The sequence below is a fragment of the Canis aureus genome, chromosome 18, assembly GCF_053574225.1.
Source record: "Canis aureus isolate CA01 chromosome 18, VMU_Caureus_v.1.0, whole genome shotgun sequence".
Taxonomy (NCBI): Eukaryota; Metazoa; Chordata; class Mammalia; order Carnivora; family Canidae; genus Canis; species Canis aureus.
In genome coordinates, this window is record NC_135628.1 from 22869081 (window position 1) to 22883991 (window position 14911).

A 14911-nucleotide genomic window follows, 5' to 3' on the forward strand; every position below is an offset into this window, starting at 1 on the left:
GCAAATGGACCATGAATCACACTGTCACAGGAAACAAGTAACCCTAATTAGCCTTTAATAGTGGGAGTAAAACAGAGTTTTAAATTCAAACTGAAACTGAACACTAAGTAGTCTCCCTCTTTTTAAGTGATGTTTTTTCTGATAAATGGTTGCATCTGATTTTGAAGGCAAAGCGTAACTGTTAAGATTTAATGTATAAATGAAACCATGTAAGATGACAAATCTTGTATTTAATATCTTAAGATCGATTTCAGTAAGTACTCAGGAAAAATCCAAGTTTCAAGTGGTAACAGTATCAATTAAACTTTATCTGTACCTATAATACTTCAGCCATTATGAATGGATCCTTCAAAGACAAATATAGGGTCTGATTTTAAAAATGAGATTTTTCATTTAAGTGTATTTTTTTGAGGTGATTCACAAGAATGAAATAAATATTTAACTGGAAGAAGGGGCTACATACATAAGCAACATTTTTAAAAAACACCTCAGGAGAAAAAATTTTAAGTCATATGAAATGGCAGAAGAAATTTTAACTGTTATTAAACAAAGAAAAGTGTCAAAAGACCAAATGTATTTTAGAGGAAGGAGTTTCTATTACATTTAGATAAGAAAAAAATTAGGTAAGAAAAAAATTAAGATTAGATAACACCACAAAGAATAAAATGGGTAAACCTGTAATTTTCTGAAAGTTCAATATAAGCCTATTAAGGATAGGATGAATGGGAAACTCAACATAAATCATCATGGGTAAGAAAACCTAAAATAATGGACATAATTAGCTATTAACACTTACAAAACAAACTAGAATTGTTTATTGCTTTAATAAAAATATTCGCTGTTAACAAGAATTTAATTTAGCATTGATAACCTTGCAATACTCCTTTACTCTTATAGTAGTATATGAAAGTTTAAGGAAAGAAAGGAAGTAAAGAAGCTTAACAATTATTAAGGTTTTTTTTTTTTGTGTGTGTGTGTATCTGTCAGGAACTATATTCTCAGTGTAGTGTGAGTGTGTATTTGTGTGTATTAAGCAAAGGTAGGTGTGTTGTTATCCTTACCTTACAGACATAGATGCTAATGCAAAATAAAAGTGATTTGCTTGAATCTATAATACTGATAAGTGGCAGAATCAGATAGTCTAATAACAAGGCTTGAATGCTTACCTACTAAAGCTTCTTATTTGACTTCATCACTATGCAGACAGCCACTGAAACATCATACTGTGGTTAATTATTCCATTTTCTACATAATGCATTATTCTAACTCATTTAACTGTGTCAAATATGTTCTCATTGACTGCGAGTTGAGTTGCAGTTTCTTAGCATGCTACTCTAGTCCAGATGTGTTATTAATTCTGTTCTACTACATCTATCCCCACAGTTATTTTATACTCCTGTGGTCAGAATACCACCCATCCCTTCAATCTGCAACCTCTTTGCTCCAAGTAAGAGCTATAAACACTACCTGTTTCTCTAGAAAACACAATGTTTGGTTTACAATTTTCAGGTACTATGTCAATATATTTTCTATAACATCCTATGATCACATAATATACCCATTCAATTCAAGACACTGGGACAAGTAATAAAGAAACAGAAATGATCACTGATGAGAACTCTAATATAGCTCCTTTAGTTTCTATGTTCATCTATCTTATTGCTCTCAAACTGGGTGAGGACACATGGAAATATATGAAAGAAGAAGTAGCAAGGCAAAATTATGTTATAAAAACAAACATACACAAAGGTTTCTTCACATTGACTGCACAGACTGGTGCAACAGTAGAAAAAAAAAAATCCACACAAGAAATTCTCAGAAAAAGGAAAAAAGGCTTTTTAGTGAAACTGTCACTGTAATTATATTAACACAGAAAGCCAACTTCTGAAATATAATTGGGTTCTATCAAGATCAACTTTATTTTTCCAAGAAAGCAAATGCAGGTCCATTTTTTTAAGGTGTAAGATCCTGTGAAAAAAGTTAGGACTTCTATTCACTTTAAAGCCAGCATTTATTTAGTAGCTTTGAAGAGGCAAGCATCAACTTGAATTTAACTGATTTGACAAAAAAAAAAAAAAAAAAGAAAGAAAAAAGAAAACACTGAAAATTGATCAGGACAGATAAATTATAAGCTATTTGAATAAAATGGGTCTTGTTTCCCTTTAGAAAAGACATTATTAGAAAGCTAGCATAACTTCAAAAAAAACAAAACAAAAAAGAAAGCTAGCATAACTTAATAAAAATATATTCCACCTGCCACAACTTGGGACACTGGGACCTGATACAAATATGATGTAGCCTAGCCTTCTTGTATGTCCAGTTCTGAGAAACCTATTTACTACTGCACCTTAGAAAAATGAACTGCAGAGAAGAACTTCCTTCAGGACTTCTAGGTATTTCTTTTAGGCATAGTCCAACCAAGCTTGCAAAAAAAAAAAATAAGTAACAGAAATTGTGGGCTATAAAGTGACAAATATTATCTATTATATCTAATACTACTATCACTATGTGTACTAACCTTGCCTTTTTCCCTTAAAAGCAAGGACCAAAATATCATAAATTTTGTTTCTATGTTTGAACATGGCTAAGTATATGGTAGTTGCTCATTAAATATTTCTTAAAAAAGCTAAGTAAGTGACAAATGTTTTGCTGAGGTTAGAGTCATTCTCTTCTATTATAGAAACTCAAGGATGAGAAAGATCAAGAAAAGCCCACAAAGAGTCAAAAAATAAATAAGATTTTGAGCAGAAAGTAGAAATGAGAGAGAAAAGTCAATTTTTATTTTGCTTCTCCATACATTATTTCAAAAAGAATGAGATTTGTTCTGAACAAAAAAATGGATGAAATAAGTATAAATTAAAATTGAATTCTCTAATGAGTAAAGAACTTGTCAGAAATCTAGTTAACAAAAGAAGTTCAAATTCTTAATTATATATCAAAATACTCAGGGAGCTTCTAAATAACATTGCTAAGCCACTCTTAGAAATATCTGTAGAAATCAAAGAACCACAGAGATGCCAAAAACTAGAAATGGGAATCTGTTACACTTTTTAAAAAGAGAAAAAGACCTGGGGCTCCTGGGTGGCTTAGTGGTTGAGCATCTGCCTTCTGCTCAGGGTGTGATCCTGGGTCTGGGGATCAAGTTCTGCATCGGGCTCCTGTTGAGGAGCCTGCTTCTCCTTCTGTCCATGTCTCTGCCTCTCTCTGTGTGTCTCTCATGAATAAATAAAATCTTTAAAAAAAGAAAAAGATCTTTTTTCTTTTAAGCTTATCTGTAACAGTATTTAGAAAAAATAAAGGAATACTTTTTATGATTTCTGAGTAGAAAAGACCTTTCTAATGTTGCAAAATCTGAAAGCTATAAATTTTAAAAGGCCCAATAAAATTAATGACACAAAATTTAAAATTTCTTATCAAAAATCAGCAAAGTCAAAATATAAATGACAAACTAGGGTTAAAATACAAATCATATTACAGATAAAAGGCTAATTTCTTTATACATAAAGGACTTCTTTTAATAATGAGAGAGAGCAATGTAGGGAGAAAGAGAGCACTAGCAGGAGGAGAGCAGAGGGACAAGCACAATCCCAGGTGTGCAGGGAGTCTGATGCAGGGCTCCACCCCAGGATCTGGAGATCATGATCTGACCTGAAGTCAGATGCTTAGCCAACTGAGCCACCCAAGTACCCCTACATAAAGGACTTCTACAAACCAGTAAGAAAAAGATCAACACATTAAGAGAAATAGGCAAATAATGCAAACAAGAAATAGACAAAAAGGAAATCAAATACCTCTTAAACATATGAAAAGATACACAACCACATTCATGATAAAAGAAGTACAAACTAAAATTATAGTACAATATTCTTCTCTTTTTATCAGATTGGCAAGGATAAAAATTCTGATAACATCCATGTTGGTGAGACTATGGTAGAAGACAGATACTCTTACACACTTTTTTTCCCAGTGGGAACACACTAATGAGCAAAGTACACATTCATCTGAAGCTCAGATGGAACATTTACAAGACAGATCATAGTGAGGGCCATAAAACACAACTTAAAAAGTTTATAAGATTAAAAATCATATTAAGTATGCGCTCAGACCACAGTGGAATCAAATAAAAACTCAATAATAGAAAAATAGCCAGAAAACCCCAAAACACTTTGAGACAAAGTAGCACATTTCTTTTTTTCTTTTTTCTCTTTTTTTTAGGATTTTATTTATTTATGAGAGAGAGAGGAGTAGAGTGGAAAAGGAGAAGCCAACTGTCCACTGAGCAGGCAACACAATGCAGGGCTTGAGCACAGGACCCTGAGATCATGACCTGAGCCAAAGGCAGTCGCTTAACCAACTGAGCTGCCCTGGCATCCCCAGAACAACACATTTCTAAAAATATATGCGTCAAGAAGTCTTAAGAAAAATTTAAAAGTATGTGAACCAAATGAAAATATAACTTACCCAATTTTGTGGGATGCAGGAAAAGCAGTGTTTAAAGAGAAATTACAGCACTGAATGCACAATTAAAAAAGAAAAAAGACCTAAAATCAACAATCTAAACTCACATCTTATAAAGTTAAGAAAAAAAAGAGCAAATCAAATCCAGAGTAAGTGGAACAAATAATCAATTTGAAGCAGAAACCAACAAAAGTAAAAACAGGAAATCAATAAAATGAAACCAAAAGCTGGTTCTTTGAAAAGATGAAAACTTCTTGCTAGATTAAGAAAAAAGAGACTTACTAATAACAGAAATGAAAGGGGAGAGGCATCACAACTGATGCTACAGACGTTAAAGGAAAACAAAAGAATACTATGAACAATTCTATGCCCACAGATTTGATAACCTATATGAAATGGACAATTCCTTTAAACATATGATCCACCAAAACTCACAAAAGAGATATAGATAAACTGAATACTCCTATATCAAGGAAATTAAATCAGTAATAATCTTTCCAGACAGAAAGCATGAGGCTCACATGGGCTTACTGGTAAATTCTACCAAACATTTAAGGAAGAAATTATACCAATTCACTACAATCTCTTCCAGGAAGAAGAGGAAGCATTTCTTAACTCACTCTATAGGGACAATATTACTCTAATACCCAAACTGGGCAAACCCATTACATGTCATTATACATTTGTTACAACCCATAGACACACATATACAACACAAGGTATGAACACTGATGTAAACTATGGACTTAATAAAGTTCTAAGTTTATAGAAAAATTGAGCAGAAAGCACAGAAAATTTTCATGTATCTGCCTCACTTCAGTTTCTTACTTAAATCCTGCATTCGTGTGTGATACATTTGTTATAATTATTAAGTCCATTTGATACACTGTTAATAACTAAACACTATAGTTTACATTAGGATCCACTCTTAATCATGTACTTTCCTATGGGTTTTGACAAATGCATAAAGTAATCTATGCACCTTTACAGTATCATACAGAGTAATCCCATGGCTCTAGAAATGCTCCACGCTTCACTTATTCATCCTTCCCTTGCACTCCTCCAAACCCAAGAAACTACTGATTCTTTTCTTTTATACTGTCTTTATAACTTTTGTTTTTCCCAGAATGTAATGTAATTGGAATCATATAGTGTATTCCTTCTCCAGTTGGTTTCTTTCATCTAGCAATATGTATTTACATTTCCTCCATGTTGTTTTGAAGCTTGACAGTTCATTTCTTTCTATTGCTGAATAATATATTCCATTGTATGAATGCATAACACTATGCTATTAAAAAACATCATGGTTTGCTTCCAAATTTTAATAATTATGAATAAATAGGCTATAAACACTCACTTGTAGATTTCTGTATGGACATAAATCATCAGTTCCTTTGGGTAACTATCAGGAGTACCACTGCTGGATTGTATGGTAATACTATGTTAATATTGTAAGAAAATGCCAAAGTGTCTTCTAAAGTAGTTGTACTATTTGCATTATTACCAGCAATGAATGAACAGCTTCCTTTTTAGGATATAGGCTTTCTCAAAGATAGTGCAGGTTCAGTTCCAGACCACCACAATAAAGTGAACATTGCAACAAAAAGAGTATTGCAATAAAGTCAGGAAAATGAATTTCTTGCTTTTCCAGCACATATAAAGTTATGTTTACACTACAGGGTAGTCTGTTAAGTGTGCAATAACATTTTGTCTGAAAAACATTGTATATACATGAAAAATTACCTTATTGCTAAAACTGCTGACCACCATCAGAGCTTTTGACAAGTCATAATCTTTTTGCTGAAAGAGGGTTGCACCCTGACTTTGATGTCTGCTAACTGATCAGAGTGGTGTTGCTGAAGGTCTGGGTGGCTGTGGCAATTTCTTAAAATAAGACAATGAAGTCGGCTGCATTAATGGGCTCTTTCTTTTATAAAAAATTTCTCTGTAGCAGAAGATTCTGTTTGACAGCTTTTCCCCTGCAGTAGAACTTCTGTCAAAATTTAGAGTCAAGCTTCTCAAACCCTGCCACTGCATTATCAACTAAGTTTATGTAACATTCCAAATCTGTTGCTATCATTTCAACAATCTTCATAGCATCTTCATCAAAAATAGATTCCATCTCAAAAAATCACTGTCTTTCCTCACCCATAAGAAACAACTCCTCACTTAGGGGCACCTGGGTGGACCAGCTGGTTAAGTGGCTGACTCTTCATTTCAGCACCTTAGGCTGAGCTCTGTGTCAGGCTCGTGCTTAGCGCACAGTCTAAGATTCTTTCCTTCACCTTCTGTCCCTCCCCAACCTGCTCATGGGTTTGCACATTCTCTAAGAAAAAACCTCCTCACTCACTAAAAGGTTTATTATGAGATTGCAGCAATTCAAATATCATCATGAAAAAGTAGAAATACTGTGAGAATTACCAAAACGTGACACAAATACATGAAGTGAGCAAATGCTGCTGTAAAAATGATACAGATTTGCTCAATGCAGAGTTGCCACAATCCTTCAATTAAAAAACAAAAACAAAAACCATAGTATCTGTGAAATGCAACAAAGAGAAGCACAATAAAATGAGGTATGCCTGGCTATGTTTTGCAAATATTTTTCCCCAATCTGTAGTTTGCCTTTTCATTTTTGTAATGGTGTCTTTTGAAGCAGAAAGTTTTAATTTTGATAAAATCTAATTAATCAAATTTTTATTATGCTTCATGCTTTTTATGTCTTATCTAAGAATTCTTTCTCTAACTCAAAGTTGCAAAGTTTATCCTTATGTATTCTTCTAAAGTTTTAAAATTTTAGCTCTTACTTTTAGATCTATAATCCACTTTGAGGTAATTTTTGTTCATAATGTGAGGAAAAAGATGATGTTAATTTTTTCCTGCATATAAATATTCAATTATTCCAGCACATTTATTGAAAGGACTATCATTTCTTCATTGAATTACCATGATGCTACTGATAAAAATCAGCTGACCATACATGTGTTGGTTTCTTTCTGGGCTCTATTCTGTGCCACTGATGTGTATGCCAATACTACAGTGTTTTCTCTATTATAGGGTAATAGTAATCCTTGAAATCAGGCTGTGGAGAACATTAAATTTTCTTCTTTTTTAAAACTGGTTTGCTTAGTCTAGGTCCTTCATAAATTTCAGTACCAATATATCAGCCTGAAATTTTGACTTGGATTCTATGGAGTCTACAGATCAGTGTGGGGAGAACTGACATGTTAACAGTACTGAGCCTTCCAAACGCTGAAGTATGTATGCATGTATGCTTTTAATTTCAACAATGTCTTTTTAAGTTTTCAGTGTATAGGTCTAGCACATATTGTTAAATTCACTCCTATTTCTTTAGTATATAAAAATACAACTGATTTATGTAGATTGATCTTGTATCCTATGACTTTGCTAAACTCACTTGTTAGTTCTAGGTTTGTTTTTCTTCCTTCTGGTGTATTCTTAGGATTTTCAACAGAAACAATAATGTCATCTGTGAATAAAGAAAGTTTATTTTTTCTTCTTTAATCTGTATGCCTTTTATTTATCTACTTTTCCTTGTCATTTTGTACTGCCCAGTACCCCAAGTACAAAAGTGAATATAAGTGATGGTTGAACAGAAATGATCCCATAAAGAAAGCATTCTATCTTCATCATGAATTATGATGTTAACTGTGGGGTTTTTTTTTTTTGTTTCTTTTTTTAACTGTGGTTTTTTTAATAGATGTCCATCAGGTTGAGACTATTTCTTCTAAGTTTACCTAGTTTATGTCAAAAATGAATGTTCAATTTTGTAAAATGCTTTTCCTGCAACTATTAGCATAATCAAATGATTTTTATCATATCAACAAAATTGTGACAAACATTTATTGGTTTTCAAATGCTAAGGCAGTATTGCATTTTTTTAGTCAAAACTCATTTGACAATGAGTATAATCTTTTTTTATATGTTGCTGAATTTGATTTGCTAGTATTTTCTCAAGAATTTGAAGTCTATGTTCATAAAGGATACCATTTTTGCAGTTTTCTTTTCTTGAAATGTCTACAGCTGGCTTTGCTAACAGGGTAACACTAAGTCTCATAAAATAGTAAATGTTTCCTTCTCTTCCCCTTTCTCTGGAAGAAATCAAGTAGAATTGGTATTATTTCTTCCTTAAATGTTTGCTAGAATATTATTGTGAAGCCATTTAGGCTGGAGATTCTTTTGTAGAAAGGTTTTAAACTGCAATATTTAGTTTAAAAAAATATAGAGTTATTTGGGTTTTCTATTCTTATATAGGCTTGTTTGTATCTTTTATGGAATTAGTCAATTTCATCTAAGTTATCATATTGTCCTAAAGTTGTTCATAATGTTTATTATTCTTGCAATGTCTGTTGGATTTGTAGTGATGTCCTCTCTTTCACTCTTGTTACTAGTAATTTGGGTCTAGCTGCAGGTTTACTGATTTTATTGATATATTTAAAGTCATATTGACTTTGTCTATTTGTCTTATATTAAACATATAATCTTATTTTTATTATTCCTATAAGCATTGTTTTGACATAATTTTCATTTTCATTCAATTCAAAATATTTTTTTCTGTTTCTTTGTGATTTCTTCTCTGCCCTGAGACTATTTAGAAGTATGTTGTTTAATGTCCAGATACTTGGGGATTTTTCAAATAACTCTGTTACTGAATCCATTAACCCCATCAAATGAGCTTTTTAAATTTCAGATATTATATTTTTGAGTCCTTGAATATCCATTTGATTATGTCTTAAAGCATAATTAACATAGTGTTATATTAGTTTCAGTGTACATTGATTTGACAAATCAACACATTATTCAGTGCTCACCGTAAGTGTAGTTACTGCTTGTCACCATACATTATTTCAGTATCACTGACTATATTCCCTATGCTAAACTTTTAATCTCCAAGACTATATATATATATATATATATATATATATAAAATATTTTACAATTGGAAGTTTGTACCTCTTAATCTCCCTATTCATTTCACACATTCCCTACTCACTCTCTCTAGCAACTACCAGTTTGTTCACTATATTTTAGAGTTTTTTGTTTGTTTGCAGCACAACTTAAAAAAGCCAAGTTCTGGAAGTAACCCAAAGGTCCATCAATAGATGAATGAAAAAAGGTGATGTGGTATATTGGGACTATATAAAAGTAAAAAGCTTTTGCAGTGAAGGAAACCATCGAGAAAACAATAAGGAAACATACTGAGTGGGAGATGATATTTGCAAATGATATATCTTATAGGAATTAATATGAAAAATATATAAAGAACTCTAACAAGTCAACACCAAAAAAGAATAATAATAATAATCTGATATAAAAATGGGCAGAAGAGGGATCCCTGGGTGGCGCAGCGGTTTAGCGCCTGCCTTTGGCCCAGGGCGCGATCCTGGAGACCCAGGATCGAATCCCACGTCGGGCTCCCGGTGCATGGAGCCTGCTTCTCCCTCTGCCTATGTCTCTGCCTCTCTCTCTCTCTCTCTCTCTCTCTGTGTGACTATCATAAATAAATAAAAATTTAAAAAAAAAACGGGGAGAAGACCTGAATAGACATTTTCCCAATGAAGACATACAGATGCCAGCAGACACATGAAAAGATGCTCTGCTAATCATCAGGAAAATACAAATTAAAACCAGAATGAGATCATCTTACACTTATCAAAATGGCTAGAAGCAAAAAAGACAAGAAATAAGTGTTAGCAAGGATGTGGATAAAGAGGAACCCTTGTGCAGTGCTGGTGAGAATGCAAACTGATGCAGCCATTATGGAAAACTGTATGGAGGTCTCTCAGAAAATTAACAGAAATACCATATAATCTAGTAATCCCACTATTGGGTATATGTAAAGAAAACAAACATGCTAATTCAAAAAGATATATGCACCTCTATGTTTATTCCAGCATTATTTACAATAGCCAAGATTTGGAAGCAGTCCAAATGTCATCTATAGATGAATCAATAAGGAAGATGTGTGTGGGGTGTGTGTGTGTGTTGTGTATGTAAATATATATATGTGTATATACACATATATATAAATACAAAATAGAATATCACTCAGCCATAAAAAATGAGATCTTGCCATTTGCAAAACATGGATGCCCCTATAGTGTATTATGCTAAGTGGAATAAGTCAGACAAAGAAAAATACTATGTCAACACCAAACAAACAAACAATCCAATCATGAAATGGGCAAAAGACATGAACAGAAATCTCACAGAGGAAGACATAGACATGGCCAACATGCACATGCATCACTTGCCATCAGGGAAATACAAATCAAAACCACAATGAGATACCACCTCACACCAGTGAGAATGGGGAAAATTAACAAGGCAGGAAACAACAAATGTTGGAGAGGATGCGGAGAAAAGGGAACCCTCTTACACTGTTGGTGGGAATGTGAACTGGTGCAGCCACTCTGGAAAACTGTGTGGAGGTTCCTCAAACAGTTAAAAATATACCTGCCCTACGACCCAGCAATTGCACTGTTGGGGATTTACCCCAAAGATACAAATGCAATGAAACGCCGGGACACCTGCACCCCGATGTTTATAGCAGCGATAGCCAAACTGTGGAAGGAGCCTCGGTGTCCAACGAAAGATGAATGGATAAAGAAGATGTGGTTTATGTATACAATGGAATATTACTCAGCTATTAGAAATGACAAATACCCACCATTTGCTTCAACGTGGATGGAACTGGAGGGTATTATGCTGAGTGAAGTAAGTCAGTCGGAGAAGGACAAACATTATATGTTCTCATTCATTTGGGGAATATAAATAATAGTGAAAGGGAATATAAGGGAAGGGAGAAGAAATGTGTGGGAAATATCAGAAAGGGAGACAGAACGTAAAGACTCCTAACTCTGGGAAACGAACTAGGGGTGGTGGAAGGGGAGAAGGGCGGGGGGTGGGAGTGAATGGGTGACGGGCACTGGGGGTTATTCTGTATGTTAGTAAATTGAACACCAATAAAAAATAAATTAAAAAAAAAAAGAAAAATACTATGATTTCACTTCCATGTGGAATCTAAAAAACAAAATAAATAAACAAAAAACAGAAACAGACCCACAAATACAGAGAACAAACTGATGATTGCTAGAGGTGAAGTAGGTGGAAGGATGGGCAAAACAGTTGAAAGGGAGTACGAGATACAGACTTCCAGTTATGGATAAGCCACTTGGACAAAAGGTACAGCATGAGAAGACAGTCAGTAGTACTGTAATAGTGTTATATGATCACAGATGGTAGCTGCACTAGTGGTGAGCACAGCACAATGTATAGACTTGTCAAATCATTATGTTGTATAGCTGAAACTAATGTAATGTTGTGTGTCAACTATATTTCAAAAGAAAAATGTTTTTAAAAAGATGATGTGGAGGGATGCCTGGGTGGCTAAGTTGGCTAGTGTCTGACTCTTGGTTTTGGCTCAGGTTATGATCTCAGGGTTAAGGGATGGAGCCCCATGACAGGGGAACTAGGAATCTGCTTGAGACTCTCTCCCTCTCCCTCTGCTCTGTCACCCCCACTCCATCCCGTGTTCATGTTTGTTATTTTTCTCATGATTACTAGTCACATGTTCCTGTCTAGCAACATACTCCTGTTTCCTCAGTAACAACCATTTTTTATTTCTTGTACAGGGAATGTTGGCCAGCTGTGACTAAATATCTCTTTCTTGGAAGTAGAAGTCTTCCCTTCCTCCTGGGATTTCTTTTCTTTCATTGTAGGAATACTAAACTGTCATTGTTTCTATTAATTGAGAAACTGCTTGAATGCTGGATACTGTTAGTTGATTCTGTTCTTAATTTTTCAAAAATATTTATATATTTGAGAAAGAAAAAGAGCATGAACAGGAGGGACAGAAGGAAAAGGAGAGAGAATCCAAGCAGACTTTGTGCTGAGCCCTAAACTAGTTAATACAGGCTTAAATAGCCTCTACATATTTCAATAGACCCTGAGGTAATTTATCTTGATACAGTATAGTAATTGTTATTTATGACAAGAAGCTTGAATTTGAAAGTAAACCATATCCTATTACTATTAAGATAGAGGACTATCTAATAAACTTTGGCAAAACTGAAATCAAAAGTGACTAAAACTAGGGATGCCTGGGTGGCTCAGTGGTTGAGCATCTGCCTTTGGCTCAGGTTGTGATCCTGGGGCTCTGGGATCGAGTCTCACATCAGGTCCCTGCAGGGAGTCTGCTTTTCCTTCTGTCTATTTCTCTGCCTCTCCCTCTGCATCTCTCATAAATAAATTAATACAATCTTTTTCAAAAAAAATGACTAAAGCTGGAGCACCTGGGTGGTTCAGTCAGTTAAGCAGCTGACTCTTGGATTCAGCTCAGGTCATGATTTCGGGCTCCTGGATGGAGCCCTGTGTCAGGCTCCATGCTCAGTGGGAACTCTGCTTGAGGATTCTCTTTCCCTCTCCCCACCTCTCCCCTGGCTCATGCTTATGCACTCTCTCTCTCAAAAATAAATATTTTTAAAAAAGTAACTAAAATAAAAATTCCAGTTGGGTGATACACAAGTAGATTAGAGTTCTACTTAGGACCCAAAGTTTTTATATCATGTGATCTTAGAAATGACTAAGTTTGTGAATAAAATGAATTTGTATCATTGACTTTAACAAATGGGAGATATTGTAAAAGGTGTGATGTTTCAAAGTTAAAAGAAAAAAAGTAATAGACTGTGATTAAAAAACAATTCTTGGGCTTGCCTGAGTGGCACAGTTGGTTAAGCCTCTGACTTGATTTAGGCTTGGGTCATAATCTTGGGGTCACGGGATGGAGCCTGCATTGGGTTCTGTGCATGATGGGGAGTGTGTTGGAGACGCTCTCTCCCTCTCTTTGCTCTGCACCACCCCCATGCTCTCAAATGAATAAATAAAATCTTTATAAAAAATAACAATTACCAGAGAGGGTGAAATCAACATGCTGCGAGTGCAAAAAGCAAATGTAAAGACAAGATGATGACATGAAGGAGAGGTCATAGAGGGCACGTGATACAGGTTTCTGAAAGCAAGAATCATTTGAAGGAATGCTGAAGAATGGGAGAACAGGGTGGTGAAGTAGTTAATACACCAAGCTTTAGTGGTGTTTATAAAAATTAATACAAGAAACATTGTAAGTGAAATAAACTGGACCAACAATACCTGTAAAAGTCTATTTGCAGAGGAGTTAAGGAGACTCATAATAGACTATAAAAATAGACTTAAAATATCAAGGTTATCCAAAAGAAAACAAGTTTTCAAAAAGTACTAGATATAGGAAATCAAGAACTGAAATGAAAAACAGGTACAGTCTAACGTAACAGAAAATCAGTATCTTGCTTTTGCTGAAATGGAGACAGTACTAGGTTTTTTTTTAAGTCCTGTTATAATATGACTGGTTATAATTTCTCCTAAAATTTTAAATGTGTTAGGCTAAAACTAAAAGTTATTTTATCTTGTACTTTAAGTTAGCACAGGGAAGGCAAAAGCGGTTTAATTTTTGTGTGCATAAAGATTTCATTATGTGATAAGCGTTATTATTTGCTAACTAAGCCAAAAGCGTATCAAGTTCTGAAATAGTAATGTCTGTAAAGACAATCTTAAAAATTATTTAGTAAGCTTATGAATAAACCACTATACCTTAGCAAGTGATTTTACAATAGGATTCTCCATAATCCCCTTGAGGAAAATTAGGTCTATTTCTTCTGCTCCTGTAGATGAAGGGAGCTCCGTAAGGTTATCCAACACTTGCTGCATTGCTGCTGAGATAAAAACAACAAAAAAAGAAACCAAACCCTTAAATTCGAAGCCATTATGAAATAGAATTATAAAATATTTGATAGATTTAAAATAATTCAAATAAAGACATTAACAACACTTTTGAAAAGTCATGTTTTAAAAACGTGAATTGTTAAAAATGGTATTAAGTTTCACACTGAATTCCCCTGAATTGGGAGGACATGTTTTTATACACAATTTAGGCTTTATCAGAGTACCTTAACATACTTACCACTTTACACTTGCTTTATATATTTTTTAGTTTAAAACATTACTCAAGAAGAAATACAAAATTTTAATAAACCTATAAGAAAATAAAGAGATTGAATTAGTAATCAACAAACTTCCCACAAGCCCAGAACCAGATGGTTTCACTGGTAAATTCTACCAAACTTTAAAGAGGAACTAAAACCAGTACTTCACAAAAAAAAAAAAAAAAAAAAAAAAAAAAAAAAAAAAAAAAAAACCAGTACTTCACAAACTCTTCCAAAAAAAAAAAAAAAAAGAGGAGGGAATACTTCCCAATTATTTTATGAGATCCTGATACTAAATCCACAAAAAAATAGTATCACCAGATAATTACAGTCAATATCCTTTATAAACACAGATGCAAAAATCTTTTAATGAAATACTGACAAACTGAATCTAGCCACATATAAAAAGGATT

The 14911-nt window shown here is 33.9% G+C and overlaps 1 protein-coding gene across 7 annotated transcripts in view; it reads right to left on the minus strand.

The window, feature by feature from the left end:
• PALS2 (protein associated with LIN7 2, MAGUK p55 family member) overlaps positions 1 to 14911 on the minus strand; it is a 110145-nt gene that overhangs the window by 49242 nt on the left and 45992 nt on the right. For 4 of the 7 annotated variants that reach the window (XM_077856495.1, XM_077856498.1, XM_077856497.1 and 1 more), the window contains exon 2: positions 14107 to 14225. In XM_077856495.1, the coding sequence (XP_077712621.1) occupies positions 14107 to 14223 (117 nt within the window). In that variant the 5' untranslated portion in view covers positions 14224 to 14225. Of the gene's footprint in view, positions 1 to 14106; positions 14229 to 14911 lie in introns of all 7 variants that reach the window. The other 3 variants (XM_077856496.1, XM_077856493.1, XM_077856499.1) reach the window with 1 other exon arrangement.